The sequence below is a fragment of the Natrix helvetica genome (assembly GCF_964273705.1).
Source record: "Natrix helvetica genome assembly, chromosome: 7".
NCBI lineage: Eukaryota > Metazoa > Chordata > Lepidosauria > Squamata > Natricidae > Natrix > Natrix helvetica.
Genome location: NC_138558.1, coordinates 21353217 through 21373365, shown reverse-complemented (window position 1 = coordinate 21373365; position 20149 = coordinate 21353217). Strand labels below are relative to the sequence as shown.

The 20149-nt window shown below is 38.2% G+C and overlaps 1 protein-coding gene across 1 annotated transcript in view; it reads right to left on the bottom strand.

Moving 5' to 3' along the window:
• Positions 1–20149, bottom strand: part of BANK1 (B cell scaffold protein with ankyrin repeats 1) — a 163173-nt gene that overhangs the window by 130541 nt on the left and 12483 nt on the right. The window contains exon 2 of the mRNA XM_081959076.1: positions 3724–4122. Coding sequence (XP_081815202.1) covers positions 3724–4122 — 399 coding nt within the window. The remainder of the gene's footprint in view (positions 1–3723; positions 4123–20149) is intronic.

Sequence of the window (20149 nt, the reverse complement as noted above, 5' to 3'; positions counted from 1 at the left end):
TTAGTTTGTCCCAGATAATAATGTGTCAAAAGCAGCCCAGAAATGATCTTCCCCTGGGAAAGATGCTTCTAATTTTCAGAATGTTTCTTTTAGTGGTGGTTTTCAGTTTATTTATTTATTTAATTTCAAGTGGACTTCAGGGGGGCAGAGAATGCCGCTATTACGATTGTTTTCTGCTTTTTACATTTTAATTTTAGTGCCTTGTATATGTTCTATTTATAGCCTGTCTTTTCCCTCTAGAAGCTAAAGGTGTCATCTATCCTCCCTTCTCTACTTTTTTTCCACCCACAAAAACACACATATGCGGTAGGTAGACTGATATACAGCATCTAAAACTACCCATGGATTTCTGTACCAAAAGTGGGTACTATTTAGTCCCATTTTATCACCTCCATTTTGTTTTTTGTTTTTTCACTTCTGCGCATGCACAAAACAATTTTATTGCACTGCGCATGCGCTTGCACCATGCATCAAGCTCGGCGCATACATGAGGGAACCCACAATAGTGCCTGCCGGAACCCACCCCTATCTTGAATGACTCGAAAACCTCTTGCCTCATGCGAGATTCCTCCCTAGTTATGAGGAACATCTCTAAGCAAATGTATCTTTAGGAAAACAGATGAATTCTATTAAAAAAAAATAAAAAGCTATATATTTATGCCCCTATGAGATACAAAACAGTTCTATTCCTACATAAAGCTCTGTAACCAGACCTTTGCAAAGGAAGGAGCTCACTCTATTTCTAAGTTACTGAATTTACTATATATGTGTAGTGGATATAGAATATAACTTTCCTGCAAACTACTTATTTTATTCATTGTGAAGGGTTTTTTCCCCTTCTTGAAAAATGGCTGAGACCTAAAATGGCCAACAAGTGATCAACTCAACCATCCTGTTTCAGGTGCAGTGAAACGGAAAGATTAATCTATTGGAGGGGGTAGTTGGATTGACCATCTTTTGTGAACTGAGCCATTAAAAAGAGAGCTTTTTTGTTTGTTGCCCAATTTTGCCCTTGACATCTTGATGCAGCATACTTGGATGTATCTCCTAATTATATCTGCACAACAAACAGCTTCTGAGGCCAGTTGGATTGAGAGGCAATTACTGGTCCAAAATTACCTAGTGAGCTGTATAATCAACTGAGTTTTTTTTTTTGAATCTGGCTTCCCTGATACAAATCCAACATTTTTATCACTGTATCACATTAGCTCTCAAACTCAGATAAGGAGCACGCCTTTCAAGATTTAATAAGGTTTCTGCTTGACTTCAAGGGTTCCTCATCATATAGTTTTCTATTTTCATTCAAGTGGGCATGAGCCATCTCTTTTCAAGAACTGCCATTCAGTTTTGTAAGCGTAATGATCACGGAATGGAACCAGTCATATTCAGTCTCATGCTCTCATTCAGATTTAATTCCAGGATGCAGCTAGAATACGTATTATTATCTTGTTTTGCTCCATGTTATTAGCTGCATTAATGCAGGAACAGAGACGCACTATGTATGTGAACATCATGTCACACGGTGAGCTTTACTGATGGGTTCATACCACAAACTAAATCTTAAATCTGGTTTAATAAATGACATCCCATGTGTTCCCACGACATGGTGTAATATATGCACTGGTTCATACAACCTGGTAATATTATGGCTTGCTTTCACAACAACAGCCAAATTCCATTTGTCTAGCATGCTTTGTCTAGCACAGGGGTGTCCAAACTTGGGAACTTTAAGACTTGTGGACTTCAACTCCCAGAATTCCCCAGCCAGGCTGGCTGGGGAATTCTGGGAGTTGAAGCCCACAAGTCTTAAAGTTCCCAAGTTTGGACATCCCTGGTCTAGCATGTTATACAATCTGATCCAATATTTTGCTCCACTTGTGGTTTGAATGTAAATTACTTACCTTATTTTATGAGTTCATGATACTAAAACCACTTTGACGCTGCCTTAGAACTTTATAGCCCTCTCTGCCTGCATTCTTTTGGTCCTTCAACATTTTATTACGTACAATAATATATTAACTGTTTTTTTTAATAGCCATATACTTTATAGGACTTCACAAAGCTTTAAAGGACAAGCTTTGCTTTGATGGATATTTTTTTAGAAGCACTCTTCAAAACTCATTCAGAGAGCAATGTGTGAGTATTATCTGTTCAGTAACCACAAGAGGCTGTTGTGTGTATGCAGTATTACACCAAAGCCTATTCCAATTCCAAATTCCTATTCCAGAAGAGGCTTTAGAAACAAAACATAGAAACATGACCACTTTGTTTTGCTTTTGGTGGTGGAAAACTTTATAAAATAGCTTCTAAAATAGCAACGCTCCCTTTCAAAGCTTTGCATGTGATTCATTTTGTCAAGTGAAATAGGTCATTGGTCACTCCTATTGTAATAGCTGTAAGTATAACTCAAAACTATGAAGTTTGTATATATTCTAGTTTGAACCTTGATACAAGGTACAACTACAATGAGCATTCTTCAGTGCTCATATCCCAAGTCTTTAAAGGTTGTAAGTCTATGACTAATTGCAAAATACTTCTGGCTGGATCAAAAACAGGATAGGATATGATCGCCTATGTATTCTGTAAACTTGAGGTCCATGCAGAGTTTTGCTGGCTTTTTATATAGCAATGGATTCTTGTGCATGCATTTCATTGAAAGAAATCTAATATTATTCCTTCTTGTCTATGTATTATGAATTGTTATTTTAATGACTGAAGTGATGACTTTAATGCCACACTAGAGTTGAAGGATAAGGTGTGGGGGGGATTAAAGTAGGCTGGGGTTGTGTAGTCAAAATAAAATACTTTCTCTTGAGAACCAAGGACGTTCTCACACCTGGCCACAGGAAGGAGGAGTGATGTCACCAGACTACCAGACAGTGCCTTGATTGGACCATGTGACTGATTGTTTGGGGTTGAGAGAAAACCTTTTACTTTTAATTAGGTGAAAACCACAGGAACACTCAGAGTCATTTTTCATCAGATTCGTGCCAATATGATATATCCAATAAAGCTATTCTTTGAGGAATTCATCTGCCTCGGAGTTTTGCTTGGTATGGGTCTATTACTTGGAACCCTGACATAAGTTATTTGATAAAATGTTTAAACATAAAACATAGTAACACAATCTCCGAGCTTGCATATTTTCCCTTAAATATATATGTCACCGTGAAAGACCGAAATTGGTGAATGTTGACATTCACCGGTGAATGTTGACACATACCAATTTCGGTCTTTCACGGTGACAGTTGTTACTGTGAAAGCCAGCGTAACGCTTTCCTTTGGCTTTTCAATTCGCAGTCCTGGAAACTACTCGTTCTAACTGCGCAGGATCGCAGGTTTAAAAAAAAAAAGCCCGCGAATAGAAGACACTTAAAAGGAAGCGAGGAGCCGAGGTATTAGGGTAAGGGTATTAGGGTAAGGGTGTCGAGAGGATCCTGGAAACTACTCGTAACCGCGCAGGATCGCAGGTTTTTTTTTTAAAAAGCCCGCGAATAGAAGACGCTTAAAAGGAAGCGAGGAGCCAAGGTATTAGGGTAAGGGTATTAGGGTAAGGGTGTCGAGAGGATAAGGACATACACCAAGCAACTATGTGAATGTCGACATTCACCAGATTTCGGACTTTCATTCACCGGTGAATGTCGACATTCACCAGATTTCGGACTTTCACAGTAACATATATATAAATCAGAAGCAGAGAAAATAAGGGAGGGAGGATAGTACCTTGTTGAATAATATCAGATATAACACCAAGATAATCTTCCGGCTCTTGATCCGTAGTCATCAATTGGTAGCATTTGTCTATATTCAGTGTCTGATAAATAAGGGCTGGATCTTCTACCCCACAAAGCAAAATGGCCACCCTTTCAGGTGGCTGAAGAATCTTGTTCAGAAAATATATTTTTTTCACATTCAGGCCCTTTAAAAGACCGTTTGATATTATCAATAGTTTGCATCTGTAAGAGCAAAGAAGTGGCACTTCTGAATGGTGAATCGATGCAGCTTCTAAGTCGTAAAGTAAGATCCCGTCTTCTAATACAATGTGCTTGAAAATTGATTTTAAATACAGAGCCCATTCCTCAGCAGCTTCTTCATAGATAACAAGGATGTCCTCTGTATTTTCTGAGGGAATAGAGAAAAGAAAACATTTCAGAACAATTGTCACTTTGCATTACTGTATAATAATAATATCAGAAGCTAATATTCCTGTGTGTAGTTATAAGGAAGAATTTAGCATCAAAAATAGATGTATCTAGATACATTTAAGAGGTTGGCATACTTCCCCAGCCCCCAGGAAGCATACAAAAAAGATTGAAATTTCATGTTTTACCATTACATTGGTAAAACCTAAGAAGATCTCATATGATTTCAGCATCATCATCTGGAAGCTTGCAACTTGTAACTAGAAGACCACCAAGGTCCCTTCCAACTTTGTTATTTTGTATTCTGTTAACTTTTGTTCAGATTCTCTTGACCTTTATTGCAGTTTAGGGGTGCAGATTAAGACTCTGTGGGGTACTTGGTACTTACAATATTTGGTGCTTATGGGCAATATTTCTTGGTCTCAGTATTATGGTATGACTGGCAGATCTCTAGAGCATAATGCTGCAGATCAGGCTACTATCTAAATGTATAACATGACACCAAAACTTGTTTCACCATAGTGAACAGTTTGCCCACCATTTTTTTGCACATGGCTCAGTGAATTGGCAATATAATGTGGCTTTGGAGGACCACTTTAGTATGCACTGAGGAAGTTTGCCATAAATGCAAACCATTAGACTAGAAGCAGTTTCAGTACAGGGATAAAACTTAGCAGAGATCTGTAGAACATCACCCATTCAGGGAAATTGGAGGTTTGCTTTGATGAAATTTCTTCCTCTTTTGACAATAGAACTTTTCATTGAAAAGAGGCTTCTAAAATCCCTTAGGACACTACAGGCAAAATTCAGTAATATAGACAAATATTTATTATAAGTTTATTAATTAAATTCTAAAGCAAAGTAGTTAAAATAGAGATTGTCCCAACGAAGCTGGAGTACCTTTAGATTTATAATTCTGGTGAGATAAAGATTTTGGGGCAGGGAGGGAGACAACCACCCATATCAAGGGAAATGTTTGGCTCAAATGTTAAACATTATTGGATTGGATTGACTCATAGGAATAAATGAGGGGATTGAAAACTTCACTTTCCATCTATTGCTACCGTGATGATTTCAAATCAAATACCATGATATTTGCCACACAAATATATATTTTGGGGAAGCCCAAACTGTGATTAATAATAATTTGGTTGGCAAAATAAAGGAACTACAGCTTTCATCCTCATTGCTAATGCTAATGCTAGATCAGGAAATTCAAGTTGCTGGCAAACATTTCTGAGAATCATAATTGCATGTTATCTGGAGAATGCTATGGTGGATAAGGCCCTTCCAGATAACAGATGCACGATAAGCTGCCCAGAGTTGTATAAATGATGGGCAGTTATATAAGCAGAATACACAGAAAAGATCCAATATACAATTCCAAACAAATGCCTGTCTAATCTCTTCTTAAAAACATCCAGTGATGGAGCATCGTAATTCCTGGAACCAAGACATTCCAGTGATGAATTGTTGTCATTGATCAGAAATTTCTCCTTAATTCTAGGGTATATCTCTCTTTGATAAATTTCCATCTGCTACTTCCTGTCCTGCCTTCAGGACAATAGGTGCTTTGGAGAATCACAATACCTGCAGTACAGTGTCTTATTTCGGGTCTTTTTTGTCACTAACAACATACTGTAGGTTGACTTAATTTCTATAAACTTCATTTCCTCCTGATCAGACAAGCATGAAAGGTCTTAACTATAATGAAGGAATAGAATAGAATTCTTTATTGGTCAAGTGTGATTGGACACACAAGGAATTTGTCTTTGGTGCATATGCTCTCAGTGTGCATAAAAGAAAAGATATGTTCGTCACCAGAAGTGGGTTCCTACTGGTTTGGACCAGTTCAGCCGAGTAGGTAGTAACTCGGCCAGCCACGCCCCCATACCAGTTCTATCGGCGGCGCTGTAGGTGCTGCCATCTTCTTTTTTGCTTCTGCGCATGTGCAGAAGCATTTTTTTACTACTGTGCATGCACACGTAGCGTGCATCAAGCATGTGCGAAGCACATCCCTGAGCAAACCAGCAGTAGAAGAAGCTGGAACCCACCCCTGTTTGTCACGAATCATAAGGTACGACCCTTAATTATAGTCATAGGGTACAAATAAGCAATCAAATCATACTAGGAAACAATCAATGTAAATCGTAAGGATAGAAGCAACAAAGCTACAGTCATGCAGTCATAAGTGGGAGGAGAACCAGTCAGGTGCTACAACTAGAGCTATTTGAAAGAGGATTTCTCAATTAACGGAAGTTAAATGCTGGTGGTACTCAACTTGTAGCCATTTGTTTAGTAACTGATCAGAGTTACAGCAGCATTGAACACAGTGACTTGTGATTGATTTTCACACTTACAACTGTTGCAGCATCCCTGTGGTCACATGATCAAAATCCAGACACTTGGCAACTGGCATGTACTTATGGCTGCAGTGTCCCAGGGTTCATATATCACCTCTTGCAACCTTCTGACAAGCACAGTCAATGAGGAATCCAGATTCACTTAACAATCGTGATATTCACTTAAAAAGTGCAATGATTCATTTAACAACGGTGGCAAGAAAGATTGTAAAATGTGGCAAAATGCAGTGAACAACTGTCTTGCTTAGCCACAGAAATGTTGGGCTCAATTGTGGTGATAAATCGAGGACGACCTGTGCTAATATCACTTGACTAAGAATTAATCTTGAATTCTTGTTCCAGCCATCTTAGGATAATTTGCACTCATTCGTTAGATCTACTTTACAGATTCATCTACATTGGACAATAATTTTCAGACAAGCTATGCGTTGTGTTAGTGTTTATTTTGGGTAGAGATAAAATAGAAAGACAAATGAAGTGTAATTCTACCTGTGATACGCATACCACCGAGAATAAGATCCTGTTAATGGCACCAGGTGTGCTGATCATCAACAAAATGACAAGACACCATTTTATATAACAATCTATATTGGTAGCCTGACAGCTCAGGTTTATTTCTACAAGAAGCATTTTTCCAAACAGAATTGTCACATACTCTGGCAGTTGTATATTGGAAAGAAATCAGCCCATAGACATGTTTTTAGATTTTTTAAAAAGGTGGCATGAAATACATCTTTGTTTTAACTGTAAAATTTTATTGTTATGTGTTTGGGTAAGACTGCTTATCGTGTACATGTTTCATACATGTAATGAATACTGACTGTAGTATGTAGTTTAATTTGATGGCTTGTATTCCACCTTGACTATTCAGAACTCAATGATAAATGATTTCTCTCTCTCTTAGCCTAACACACCTCACAGCAGAGGTGTTATTCAGCCAGTCCTGACAAGTTCTGGAGAACCGGTAGCAGAAATTTTGAGAGTGGGGAGGAAATGGGGATTTTGCAGTATCCTTTCCCTGCCACACCCACAAAGCCATGCCCACAGAACTGGTAGTAAAAAAAATTGAATTCCACCACTGCCTTACAGGGTTGTTGTGGAAAAATGGGAAGATCAAGAATGTTTTGTATGTTAGCTGCCTTGAATTATTTGTAAAAATAATAAAGTTGGGATATAAATAAACGAATAAATAAATCAATACGTTTTATTTTCTCCCTAAGAGAAATAGCCCTAAGAAAATGATTTTGTTAAAATTATTCCAAGCCATTGAAAAGCAATAATAAGCAAACCTACTTATTTCCTTTCTAGTCAACTTCTCATTTCCATTTATTTGTTTCTGCACATTTCTTTATCAGTGTGTGACCTTTTGATCATGGAAAATCAGTATATTGTGTAAGAACCCAAGCACATGTATCCTGTAAATATTTTCCCATGGTGCCTCATAGGCATTTCTCTGCATACCTTTCCTGATATTTAATTTTCCATAATACAATTTTCCAAACCAGATCTTTATTAAATGTTCTCCAGCCTAATCATTATCCAAATGAGAAACTGAACTTCTCCTTGAATTATGATTTGTACTAAATGAAGATGAAACTTAAATACTTTGGCCACCTAATGAGAAGGAAGGACTCACTGGAGAAGAGCCTAATGCTGGGAACGATTGAGGACAAAAGGAGAAAGGGACAACAGAGAATCAGGTGGCTGGATGGAGTCACTGAAGCAGTAGGCGTGAGCTTAAATGGACTCCAGAGAATGGTAGAGGACAGGAAGGCCTGGAGGAACATTGTCCATGGGGTCGCGATGGGTCGGACATGACTTCACAACTAACAACAACAACAACAACAACAACAACCACAACAACAAAATGCTCTCCAGCCTAATCATTATCCAAATGCGAAATTGGAACTCTCTTTGAATTAAGATTTGTACAAATAGGCAACAAGATGTGGAGATACAGAACAAGTTGAAACTTGAGCATGGATTGCAATGACAACTTTCATTGACAACTGACATTCAGATATATTGAAATTTGAAGGACTTCAGTCACTTGTTGTTTTATTTGTCTTTGTTTTATTGGTCCTAGAAATATGGAATTCAAACGATATACTTAGGCTACTAAATTCAATTCCCTACACAATAGCAATAGCACTAATATACCATTTCACAGTGCTTTACAGCCCTCTCTATGCAAGACCCTCAATGAAAGCAACCCTATGAGAGAGTTGTTGAGTCCATTTCTGAACACATCCACTAAAAGGAAGTCCCTTACTTCCTTGGCTCGGGCTCTTACTTTTAGAACATTATTAATAAAATTCAACTGAAATTTGCCTTCTTACAATGTAAATCTATTGTTCTACATTCTGCTGCTTGGAAGGATGAAGAACCTGTGTGGTATCCTTTCATACATAAACAGTGCTATCATAACTTCTCTTCTCTTGAAAATACTCTCAGGTACTTCAATCTCTCATCATAGGACTTAAATTCTAATCCTTATTATACTTGCTATCCTTCCCCAGTTTGTTGGCATCCTAATTAAGATGTGGTGCCCAGAATAGGACTCAAGACAGAATAGGACACTCAAGATGGGATCTGACCAGTGCAAAATAAAAGCTATAACTATTACTGTTATGAATTTGAAAATATACCTTTATTGCTGCAACTTAAATTTGCCTCTTTTGCAGCAGCCTCAAACTATTTTAATTATTATTTCAAGTCAATCATATATCATTTTAGACCTCTCCTTTTGGTTGCTGTCCTAAGAAAAGAACTTTGCATTGTTCACTGTTACATTTCACTTTTATCTTTTCTAGCTATCAAAATTATTTTGAACATTATTTCTGCGTTCTAGAATGGAGGCACTTACTTGGCTTAAGAAAAATCATGGACCCCTCATCAAGAAGCCAAGATCTAGGGATAGAAAATTTGGTGCACTTTTGTTGTTCATAGCTCTTACAGAAACCCATTGGAAAAACTGTGGTTAGAATATTAGTTATCTCCCCCAGATTCACATCATCTGTGAATTCAGTAAGCATTTCCTCCATTGCTTCATTGAGTAATTAATAAAAAATATTTAATAATTGAGGATCCAGCACTAAGCTTTGTGACACCCTACTTGATGAAGATTAATAGATGAGCACTAATTGTCATGCTATTGAACTCTCATTCTACCAGCCTGTTAATCAAATGTCAAGGGATACTTTGCTAAAATCAAGAAATCTACATAAATCAATGTATGATGAAAGTTGCCTGAAGGATGAAAAGAGAAATTGAATCGCAGTCATACACTTTTTTCTTGAGAAATCCATGCTGATTACTCATAATTACTCAATTGTTTCAAAGTGCTTACACAAGAAACTCTTTATAATCTTCTCTAGAACCTTTGCCTTGTATTGATGTCAGACTGTCTATATTTCTTTGAATCCTTTTCATTTCATCTTCTATTCAAGGTAGGGACCAAGGTAGTGGCTGTTATTTCTTCAGAATCTCTCAAAGATAATTCATAAAAGTTTGAGCAGATCATCAGCAACTTCAATCCTCATTTTAGCATCCTATTCAACTGACCTTGGAAATCTAAACAGGCATTTTGTCATCATATTTCTTTTAGTTTCACGTTTTAGCCCATCTCCTTCATTCTAGATATTCATATTTGGCTACTGAAACGTGTTCTTTTCATAAGGAAGACTGCATCTAATATTTATATCACTCTGTTAGCATTTACATCAGAGTAACCAATCCAGAGAAGTATTACTAGCTGTGGACCAAATACATTTGCTATGGAAGACTGTCTCATTGCACTGTTTCCCAGAATTTATTGACTACCAATTCATTTCCGAGAGGCTTAATGGGTGAAAAAAAGAACACATGCTGCAACAAATTCACTTCTTATTTTATTTTCAGAAGGTATGTGCCACATACTTCATAGTTCTGGGTAGCCAAAAATTCTATACACATAAACCATATTGTGGTTGTAGTATCGTTTGTTGATCTGAATGAGAGGACTGGCACTATTAAATTGAAGAAATATAATATTATCACAGTTCAAAAAATGAATCCATAGTTCGATGGTTGCATTTGGAAACCCAATAAGATATATTGTTAGGATCACAGTATGATAAGTTAGACAATTGTAGCCTGTCTCACAATACAATGTAGGAACTTTTTGATGTGGAAAGCTATTGCTTAGGATGTGGGCATTGGGCTACTTTGAAGTAAAAGTTAGCTTAGTTTCAACCTGAAAAATAAGGAAACAAGACCCAGAGTCTAACAGGAACATTCATATAGTAATATTTAGTTGATTTATTTAATTGGAAGGGGAAACAGAAACTGGAATGGAAAACAAAGGGACCAGTCACTTTTCCCCTTAAATAATACCTTAGGTCTATAATACATGATTTATAATACATTTATAATACACAATGTGAAAAAAAGGAGGAAGAGGGTAATCGTTTACATTAGTTGATACTTTAGAAGGAGAAGAATTCCCAGTGTTGCTGCACATAATGCAGTTAATGTTATTACTGGGATGAAACTGAAAAGTTCCAAAATGCAAAGCATGTGATCCCACCCCTCTGTTCTAAAGGTCTATGTGAGGTTTGGAATATTTCTCTTTTTTTCTGATTAATAGTCATTCTCCAGGTTTAGGGTAGCTGGGAAGTTAAACAACCACAGAATGAAATAAATTATCAATAATTCGCAAACAAACTGAACAATGTATTTCAAAGACAGAGCAGGCATATGAATCAGATTCCAATGGAAACTCAAACATCATCAAACACATTCCATAGCAGTTGTGGGTTGCAGGCAGTACACCCTGGTACGGGAGTACCGGAGCCTGCCCGGAGCATCGGATACCGTTCCGGTATGGTGCTCTGGAGGGCCCACTCGCCTGACCGAGCTCCTTACCTGTCCTTTAAAGCCTTCGGCGCTTCCACGCACGCACATGGCATGTACAGCGCCTGTGTGATGCTCTGCCGAGCAGCTGGAGCGTCATGGAGGCTTGTGGAGGCATCGCTGGCAGGTATGATGCATGCGCGTGCTGCGAGCCTCCATGAGGACGCCACCAGGCCCGTTCCAACCATACTGGTTGGAACGGGATCCAGAACCCGTCACTGTTCCATAGCCAAAAGGTCTCAGAATTGATCTGAAAGCTAGCATTTAAACAAATATGGAGATCTGACTGTGATAACGATAATTTTTCCCCTCCTAGTATTGGTTGCTTTGAATGGGGCATTTTGATGTAGTCGCCATTTCCTTTTTAAATCCTCTTCCTTCTTTTTTTCCTTCTTTTGCTCTTAATGTTTGCATTGCCCATCTGTTTTCCCCCTCTTCTTTCTTGCTTGGCAGGCTATTGGGGAAAGCACTGATCATTCTTGCCAAACATATGAATAGATTTCTTTCTTACTTTTTGAAATGAAGCCAAAGGCATCATTGAATCCTAAGGCAACTTTGTGGTTATGGCCATCCACCGCTTAGTTACTGATGTCTTTATAACATCAAAGTAAGAAATTTACTCTAGAAAAACATTGACCCAGAAAAGCAGGCTTCTCCAGCATATTGCTAGTAAAGGAATACACCCTGGCTTTTAATAAGCAAATCTTTATCACCCTTATTCCCTTTAGTGGCAAATTTCCTTGAAGTATATGTTTTCAATCCCAAATAACTTCCCATTAATTGAAAGCATTACTAAAATCGTTTGTCCTAGCCCAGCCAAACATTCATTAATAAATATGAATAGTCCTTCTTACAGATTGTAGTGTAGTGATGCATAGGATTACATTCTGGATAAATTCAGGTTTTGATTGGGAAAAAGGCTGATTAAGAAGAAGATTGGTTCCTCTGCTGCATTGGGTGTGATTCATGGTCACACAAGTGCAATTACAAGGCAGCAAATGCCTGTTTTAGAAATGTCAACAACATCGCTCTATTGTACATGAAGATTCAGACTGTGCTGCCATTGGTGCAATGCTTGGCTTGTTCCTGGAATCTCATTGCAACTGATATAGAGCTCTGATATAGACCTGACTACATGCCAACTTTATGAGTTTGGAAGTGTGGGAAGAAATATCCATCTGGTTCAGTTCTGCTGGGAGAAAGACACTGGAAACATGGAAGCTGATTGGAAAGAAGGTTTAATGATGAACAGAACCATCAAGCAAATAGTTCCTGTGAAACTGACAAAATAGAGTTGAGAGTGTGGGGGTTTTACACCTTATTTGGGCTTTGCACTTAAATTTCTTGTTCCTGTGCAAGAACATGTGTTCTGTTGGCTGTTGTCAGATTCCTATGGAGTCTGTAAGGCTTATATAGGGGTTGTAGCTGGTTCTGAAGGATCATGTCTTGTTCTTCTTAATACCAATAGCAATAGCACCAGTGGTGGGAGTCAAATAATTTAACAACTGGTTCTCTGCCCTAATGATTCCTTCCAACAACCAGTTCACCAAACTGCTCAGAAAGTTAACAACCAGTTCTCCTGAAGTGGTGAGAACTGGCTGAATCTCACCACTGAATAGCACTTAGACTTATATACAACCTGTACAGGCATTGCTCTTTTTTCTATACAAATCTTCACATTCCCTGTCAAAGTTTTAAAAGAAATTTTAAAACACTTTTCTGTATTCTGTATTCTAGCTGCAGAGAGTTTTTTTGAGGTTAACCTACCTGAATGCATGCTGAATGTGTGCAAACAACTGAGGACGGGGAAAAATATTTCTGAAGGTCCTTTTACAGTTCGAGACTGCATGTATTTATCTGAATGCCTGCATAGAGAACATGCAGTCATTTCTAGGTATGAAAGTTCCATCATAGAGAAAGCAACACACCACAAAATGCAATGCAAGCACCCCCTGCACATGTGCCCCACACCTTTGAATGCAAGGGTGTTCTTTGTGCATGTGCCCCCCCTTTTGCTTCCATGTTGGTGCAGGAGACTTTTCAGGACCAAAATAGGATACGGGGCAGTCGCATCACGATCTCCACGGTTTCTTCCCCCCAGCACTCCATGGATTTCTCCTCCATTCCTGGCATGGAGAGGCACCTGCGGAGGGTGGAACCTGTGGAGATCGGAGAAGAAATGGGCAGCAGAAATGCAGGAGAAAGGTAGGGTGCTCTGGGGAGAAACTGTGGAGGCCCTGCCCCCACACATGGCAGAGACCTGAAGACCAGCAGGCTGGTGAGAGGCATGCACGCATGTGTGGTGGAGCTGGGTTGGGGAGGCGGCTGGCTTGCCTGCAGAGAGGGCTTTGCGTGCCACCTGTAGCACACATGCCATAGGTTCGCCATCATAGTGCTAGATAGTTGCCATCTTTCCTAAGGGAATGGCTTCCTAATATCTGACTGCCTTCATGTATATAGGTTCAACTCGCAGAATCCTGTTCATTATGGCTGAAGAATTTGAGATTGATTATATTGAGGAATATACTGTTCTATAATAATCATTGAACAACCAATAAGCATCCTTATAAATGCCTCTTTTTCACTTCTTAAAATTCCTGGCAATGGGAATTAATTGTTAGTATAAGAGACAAGTAAAACTGTAACCTATGATTTCTATTTAAAAATGCTCAATGCTCCAAAAACCTTGTTCTATATTTCTCTGCTTCCAATTGTCCCCTTACTTATTCTTTTCCCCCTGAAAGGTAGCTAGCTCTCTCTCTCTGTCTCTCTGTCTCTCTAGCGCTCTCTCTCTCTTGGTAACAAAAATCAGAACACCAAATAACAGTTGGGTGGATATGATCTTGTAGATGATCCTCACTCTGTCAAGGACCTTGGAGTTCTCATCTCAAACAGTCTAAGCCTCAGAGCTCACTTTAACAGCATTGCCAAAAAGTCATTAAGAGTTGTTAACCTAAGTTTGCAAAGCTTCTTCTCCGGTAACATTATACTGCAAACTAGGGCATACAAAACCTTTGCCAGACCAATTCTCGAATACAGCTTGTCTGCCTGGAATCCACACTGTATATTGGACATAAATACAATTGAGCAAATCCAGAGGTATTTCACAAGAAGAGACTACTCCTCTGTTCACAATAGAATACCTTATGCCACCAGGCTTGAAATTTTGGGCTTGGACAACCTAGAACTACGCCGCCTACAGTCTGACCTAAGCATAGTACACAAAATTGTCTGCTACAACATCCTACCTGTCAATGACTACTTCAGCTTCAACTGCAATAATACACGGGCAAACAATAGATACAAACTCAAGGTAAACTGCTCCAACTTGATTGCAGAAAATACGACTTCAGCAACAGAGTGGTAAACGCCTGGAATGCTCTTCCTGACTCTGTTGTTACATCCTCAAACCCCCATAGCTCTAACCTTAAACTATCTACTGTGGACCTCACCCCATTCCTAAGAGATTGCTAAGGGTTTGTGCATAAGCGTGCCAGCGTGCCTACCATCCCTGTCCTACTGTCCCCATTTATTCATACCCATTTCCTGTGTTCATGTCCACGTTTATACTTATACCTGTTACCTGGTACATGTTTGACAAACTAAACAAAGAAACAAACAAACACATCTTAAGTATATTTAAGAGAGAAGTTCCCTAAAGTTGGGCTCCAGCATTAGTCTGAAAATTCGGAAGACAAGACCTCTGGTCCTGGTGACCAACCCAGATTGGATCCTGCAAAATTATCCTATTCTTTTTTGTTCTTCCCCTTTAACTGACATGGTATCTCTCCGGTCAGATATATACCTTTATTCATTTTGTTCTTTAGTTTAATTTACTTTCAGGAAGATCAAACAACATAAAAAAGAAGAAGCATATTCTGCTTAAAGTAAAGGTGATTTTCTACATATGCAGAAACCTTCCTATAAATGTACATAAGAATGACAATTTAAACTACAAACTCATATAGGTTCACTTCATAGATAGAGTACAATTATATTTAAACTATTACCTGCAATTTTTTCCTGAGCACAACCTGAAAGCCATTTTAAGGTGTATTCTGTATTTCAGGTTGTGGGAGGAAAGGACCATAATTAGGACTTCAATGATGAGAGTGGGGGAAATTTCCAGATATCCAGTTCACATTGTTATACAAGACTTTCAAACATTGATTTAAACACAGTTAATTTAATTTCTCATGGAACTTAATGGATGACAACAAAATATCTGATCTTAGGAAAGACTCTTAATCAGTGGTGGGTTTGTACCGGTTTTACTACCGATTCGCTTGTGCACTCTTCTCTCTCGTGTGATGCTTCTGCGCATGCTCAGAAGCATCTGGGTGGGTGGGAGGAGCCTCCTGTCACCGCCACTACTGGTTCGGGCGAACCAGGCAGAACTGGGAGCAACCCACCTCTGCCCTTAATGAATACTTTCTGTTCTGTTCTGTAGGGAGAATGAGGCAGACAGGAACTGAGGCAAGGCAGGTTGAAGCTAACACAACCTTTATTAACAATGTAACACAGCAAAATGTAAGGCAAACCTCGAACCAGCAAACAGCAGCATTTGACAGCTGACAGCCCTTTTTATACTAGATCTGTCAGACGCTGAACCAATAGAATGGCTGCATTCTCCCGCCAGCTGGCTGCTCGCGCCTCAACCAATCAAGGACCGGCAATGATAGTCAATGGTGTTGTAGGCTCGAGAACTTAACACCTTCACTGACCTCTGATCAGTTAGGTTCATGTTTAACCTAATTACTACAACTATAGATCTAACTTTCTTAACCTTGATAGCCTCCAACATGTGGATTCACAATCATTGTTATGTTGGCTGAGGAATCTCTATTTCAATTAATTAATTCTTGTTTTCCTGAAATAATATTTTTGATGGGAGGCTAAAATATAATTCAATCCATTGTCTACATACCGTACCTTTAGTGGGATATAGTCAATTATTTTATTTTGGTTGATTATTCTTCTTTGCTGGAAAATTTACTAAATGTCCTTGAGCTAGTCAGAGATTCTGAACTTACTCTATTCTGATGTAAGATATAATTCCATGTTGGACTACAAATAGCTGATGTAGGATTTTTGTTTTTAGTCCATCTAAAAGGAATTTTAAAGCCACATCCCAGGTTGGGCTAAAAGCATGGAAGTCTTGACCAGATAGATTGCAGCTTCTTGAAAGTTAATAGCAGAAAAAATTGAAAACTAAGATATCTTCGGTAAAGCTAAAATTACAATTAAAATAAGTCCCTAAATATAAAATAAATTAGCAATATTGTGCATTCTATCAGTTGCCACAACTCCTCTTGAATAGCTTAATTTTTTAAAAAAATTGGACCCAATTTGATTTCTCTCAGATTATTCTGAGATGTTAGTGCTGCCACCAATAAACAATGATTATGGACCTCTTCCAGTTTGGTATGGTGGTTAAGGCTTTGGGTTTGAAACTGAAAAACTGTGAATTTTACTCCTGCCTTAGGCACAAAGCCAGTTGAGCCACCTTGTGCCAATCATACTGCCCCAGCCCTAGGATGTAGGGAATCATAAATCACTTCTGAAATCTTGCCATGAAACCTGAAAGAACTAGTCTAGGTAATAGTCAACTCTGACTCAAACAAACAAACAAAAAACGTACAAATAAACATCTAGATCATAGATTTCATGGAAACAGGAAATCACCAAATACTTCTCCATCTTGCATTTACAAAGTGAGATAAGTACAGTGGTTTACTATATGGAGAGTAGGGCACCTAAATCTCAAAGCAGAAACTGAACTTCAGTGGAATTAAGATGGCTTAGACAAAGCAACACAAATAATGGGCATGAAGTAGTGATGTTAGTAACTCTGAAAACATCTAGCCAAGTGCGGAAAGCATGTATGCATGCGTGCACACACTTATAATGCAATGTGCACGACCCCCCATGTGTCCCACCCCAACACATGTGCGTGCAAACCCCTAAGCCCCACCCCAGTGCATGCATGCATGACTCCTGTGCAGGTACCCCACCTCCTCATGTATGTGCGGCAGAGACCAGAAAATCAGCTGGCCGGTGGGAGGCACATGTACATGCACAGTGGAGCTGAGCTGTAGTGATGGCTCGCTTGTCCGCAGAGATGGCCCCGCGTGCCACCTGTGGCACGCATGCCATGAGTTCACAATCACGGTTCTAGATATTGAAGTGTAAATTATATGTTTACATGGCCATTCCTTTTGAAGATACTGTTATGAAATAATTTTGTCAAAGTAGTCAATGAATAATATAAATTTGTTTTCTAGTGAAAAGAAGTTTAACCATGGCAGACTTTTGTTTGATTTTCATAGGTTTTTAACATGAAGCATGGTTCTTATTTGGCTATTTCTTTCTGGTATGCATTTTATTACGGTGTGTCACTCCAGAAGGCCATGGGAAATGGCGAATTATGAATTTTCCTTTGTGGTGGGAAATCTTTCAAATAAGACAGGCAGCTTAGGTTTTATATCAGCTTGATTTTGACTGTTTTTAATCTTGAGCAAAAACTAGTTTAATAACAGATATTCTTGCCATTGATGGGGCTTTTGACCTATTTTTAATTTATAAATGTTTCACAGAAATTCCATTCATTCATAACTTGTTTAATTTGCAAATACAAAGCATGTTTTGTTCTAATAGGGGAATGCAGCGGCTTGGGCAACATGCTTAGGTTTTTACTACTTAAGGTTTTAGGGGTTTATTCTAGAGGAAAATGTCAGAATGACAGTTTGGTATTTTCAAAATCAAAATAAGTAACTAAGCACAAAAATTGCAAATATGCCCAAATTTTGTTGTGTGCACAGTTGGCTTACAGTAAGCCAGTGCTTCTCAAATAGTGGGGCGGGCCCCCCAGGGGGGGCGCAAGGCTCCATAAAGGGGGGCTCAGCTCAAATTATTTTATATATTTTTGTTTTGCAGGTTAAAGTTTTTTTTAATATTGTGTTCCTTTAAATCCTGTGCTCCTTTAAATCTTTTCTGCTACAGTTAATAAAGCTATTCTTTGTTGTAAATTGATCCACATTTCTTTCTTTTTTTATTCTCTTATACGTTAATAAGGATACAGTGTTATGCAGAGGTGTACTTATAACAATTTTATAGACAAATGATACTATTTACAGTCGTGTGGGGGGGCGCAAAATGTTTTCTTCTTCCTAGGGGGGGGGGGCATGACAGAAAATAATTGAGAAGCACTGCAGTAAGCCAACATATATAACAGTTGACATATACCAACTTTTGTCCACTCAGTCTTTTAGGTATCACTAAATAAATTTGTTCCTTCTAAAAGAAGATGGTTTGGTGAGATGAGTGGCAATATAAACTCAATTACTTTATGCTATTAATTATAATGGTGGCAATATTATTTTATTAATAGTAAAAAAAACTTATCTACTTACAAATTATTGAAAGACTTCAGTTGCAATCTTATAGAATTACATAAATCAATAGTAAATTTGGAGTTTTTCATTAAAGACTGGGACAAAACTCTTGTTTGTGCATATCATTAAAAGTCAATCCATATTTAGACAATTTTAGTGATTATTTCTTCTCAATAACAAATTGGCCAAATGTTTTTAATACTCTAAAAAGTTCAACGACTGGATTCTGACAGATAATATTGGTTTTCTTGTTTTGTTTTTTTAAACTAAAACTTGTCGATTTTTATTGCATAATTATTACATGGGATTGATTTGAAGGATTAAATTTGAATATCAAAACATAATTTCTCCATTAGTACAGAACATTAAGAGTTCAGTCAACCAGGAACTGCTCCTTGGCAACTACTACAACAGTTAATTAAAATCCTGTTGAATTACATAACTATTCTGGACTTAATTATTTATGCATTGAAACTCTTGTAGTTTCTAGAATGAAGAAATACAAAGAAAGGGGCTATTTATTCATTCACCCAAATAAAATATTATGGATATTGGTAGAAATATATTTGAGTTTGCCACTATGAATTCTACTCTTAGGTTGAATTCCTTTTTTTACCTTTTTCTGCATTCTACTAAAGTTTAGATAGCAAATGTATAATTAATTTTTGAAAATAAACAAGAAAGGTTTCCTGTATTCTTATCAGTTAAAGCAAATATCTGAAATCATATTGGCCACTCCTTTTCAAATTTTCAATCAGACATCCTTCTGAACACTTGATAAACTTTTAATTGGAAATGTTAATCTCACTGATTGAAACAGGCATTGTAGTGATGTATGCAGAATATGTATAGGATGGTTACACACACGTAGACATAGTCACAGGCAGGCAGGCAGGCAGGCAGGCAGGCAGACAGACAGACAGACAGACAGACACAGACACAGACACACACACACACACACACACACACAGAGCAATAGCGTTTAGACTTATACACCCACTCCGTGGTTTACAGAGTCAGCATATTGCCCCCAATAATCTGGATACTCATTTTACTAATCTCGGAAAGATAGGAGGTTCAATCAACCTTGAACCAGTCAAGATTAGTTAGTCAGTTAATTAGTTAGGATTAGGAAGTCAGTCAACTTCCTAATAGTGAGGTTAATTAACCAGTGGATCAGCTTGCCATTAGAAGTTGTGGGTGGTTCATCACTGGAGAATTTTAAGAAGAGACTGGTCAGTCACTTGACTGCAATGGTGCAAGGTCTCCTGCTTGAGAGGGGATTGGGCTAGAAGACTTAGACTTCCAGCATCACTTCCAGCATCACTTCCAGCTCTATTCTAGTTGATTGATTGAT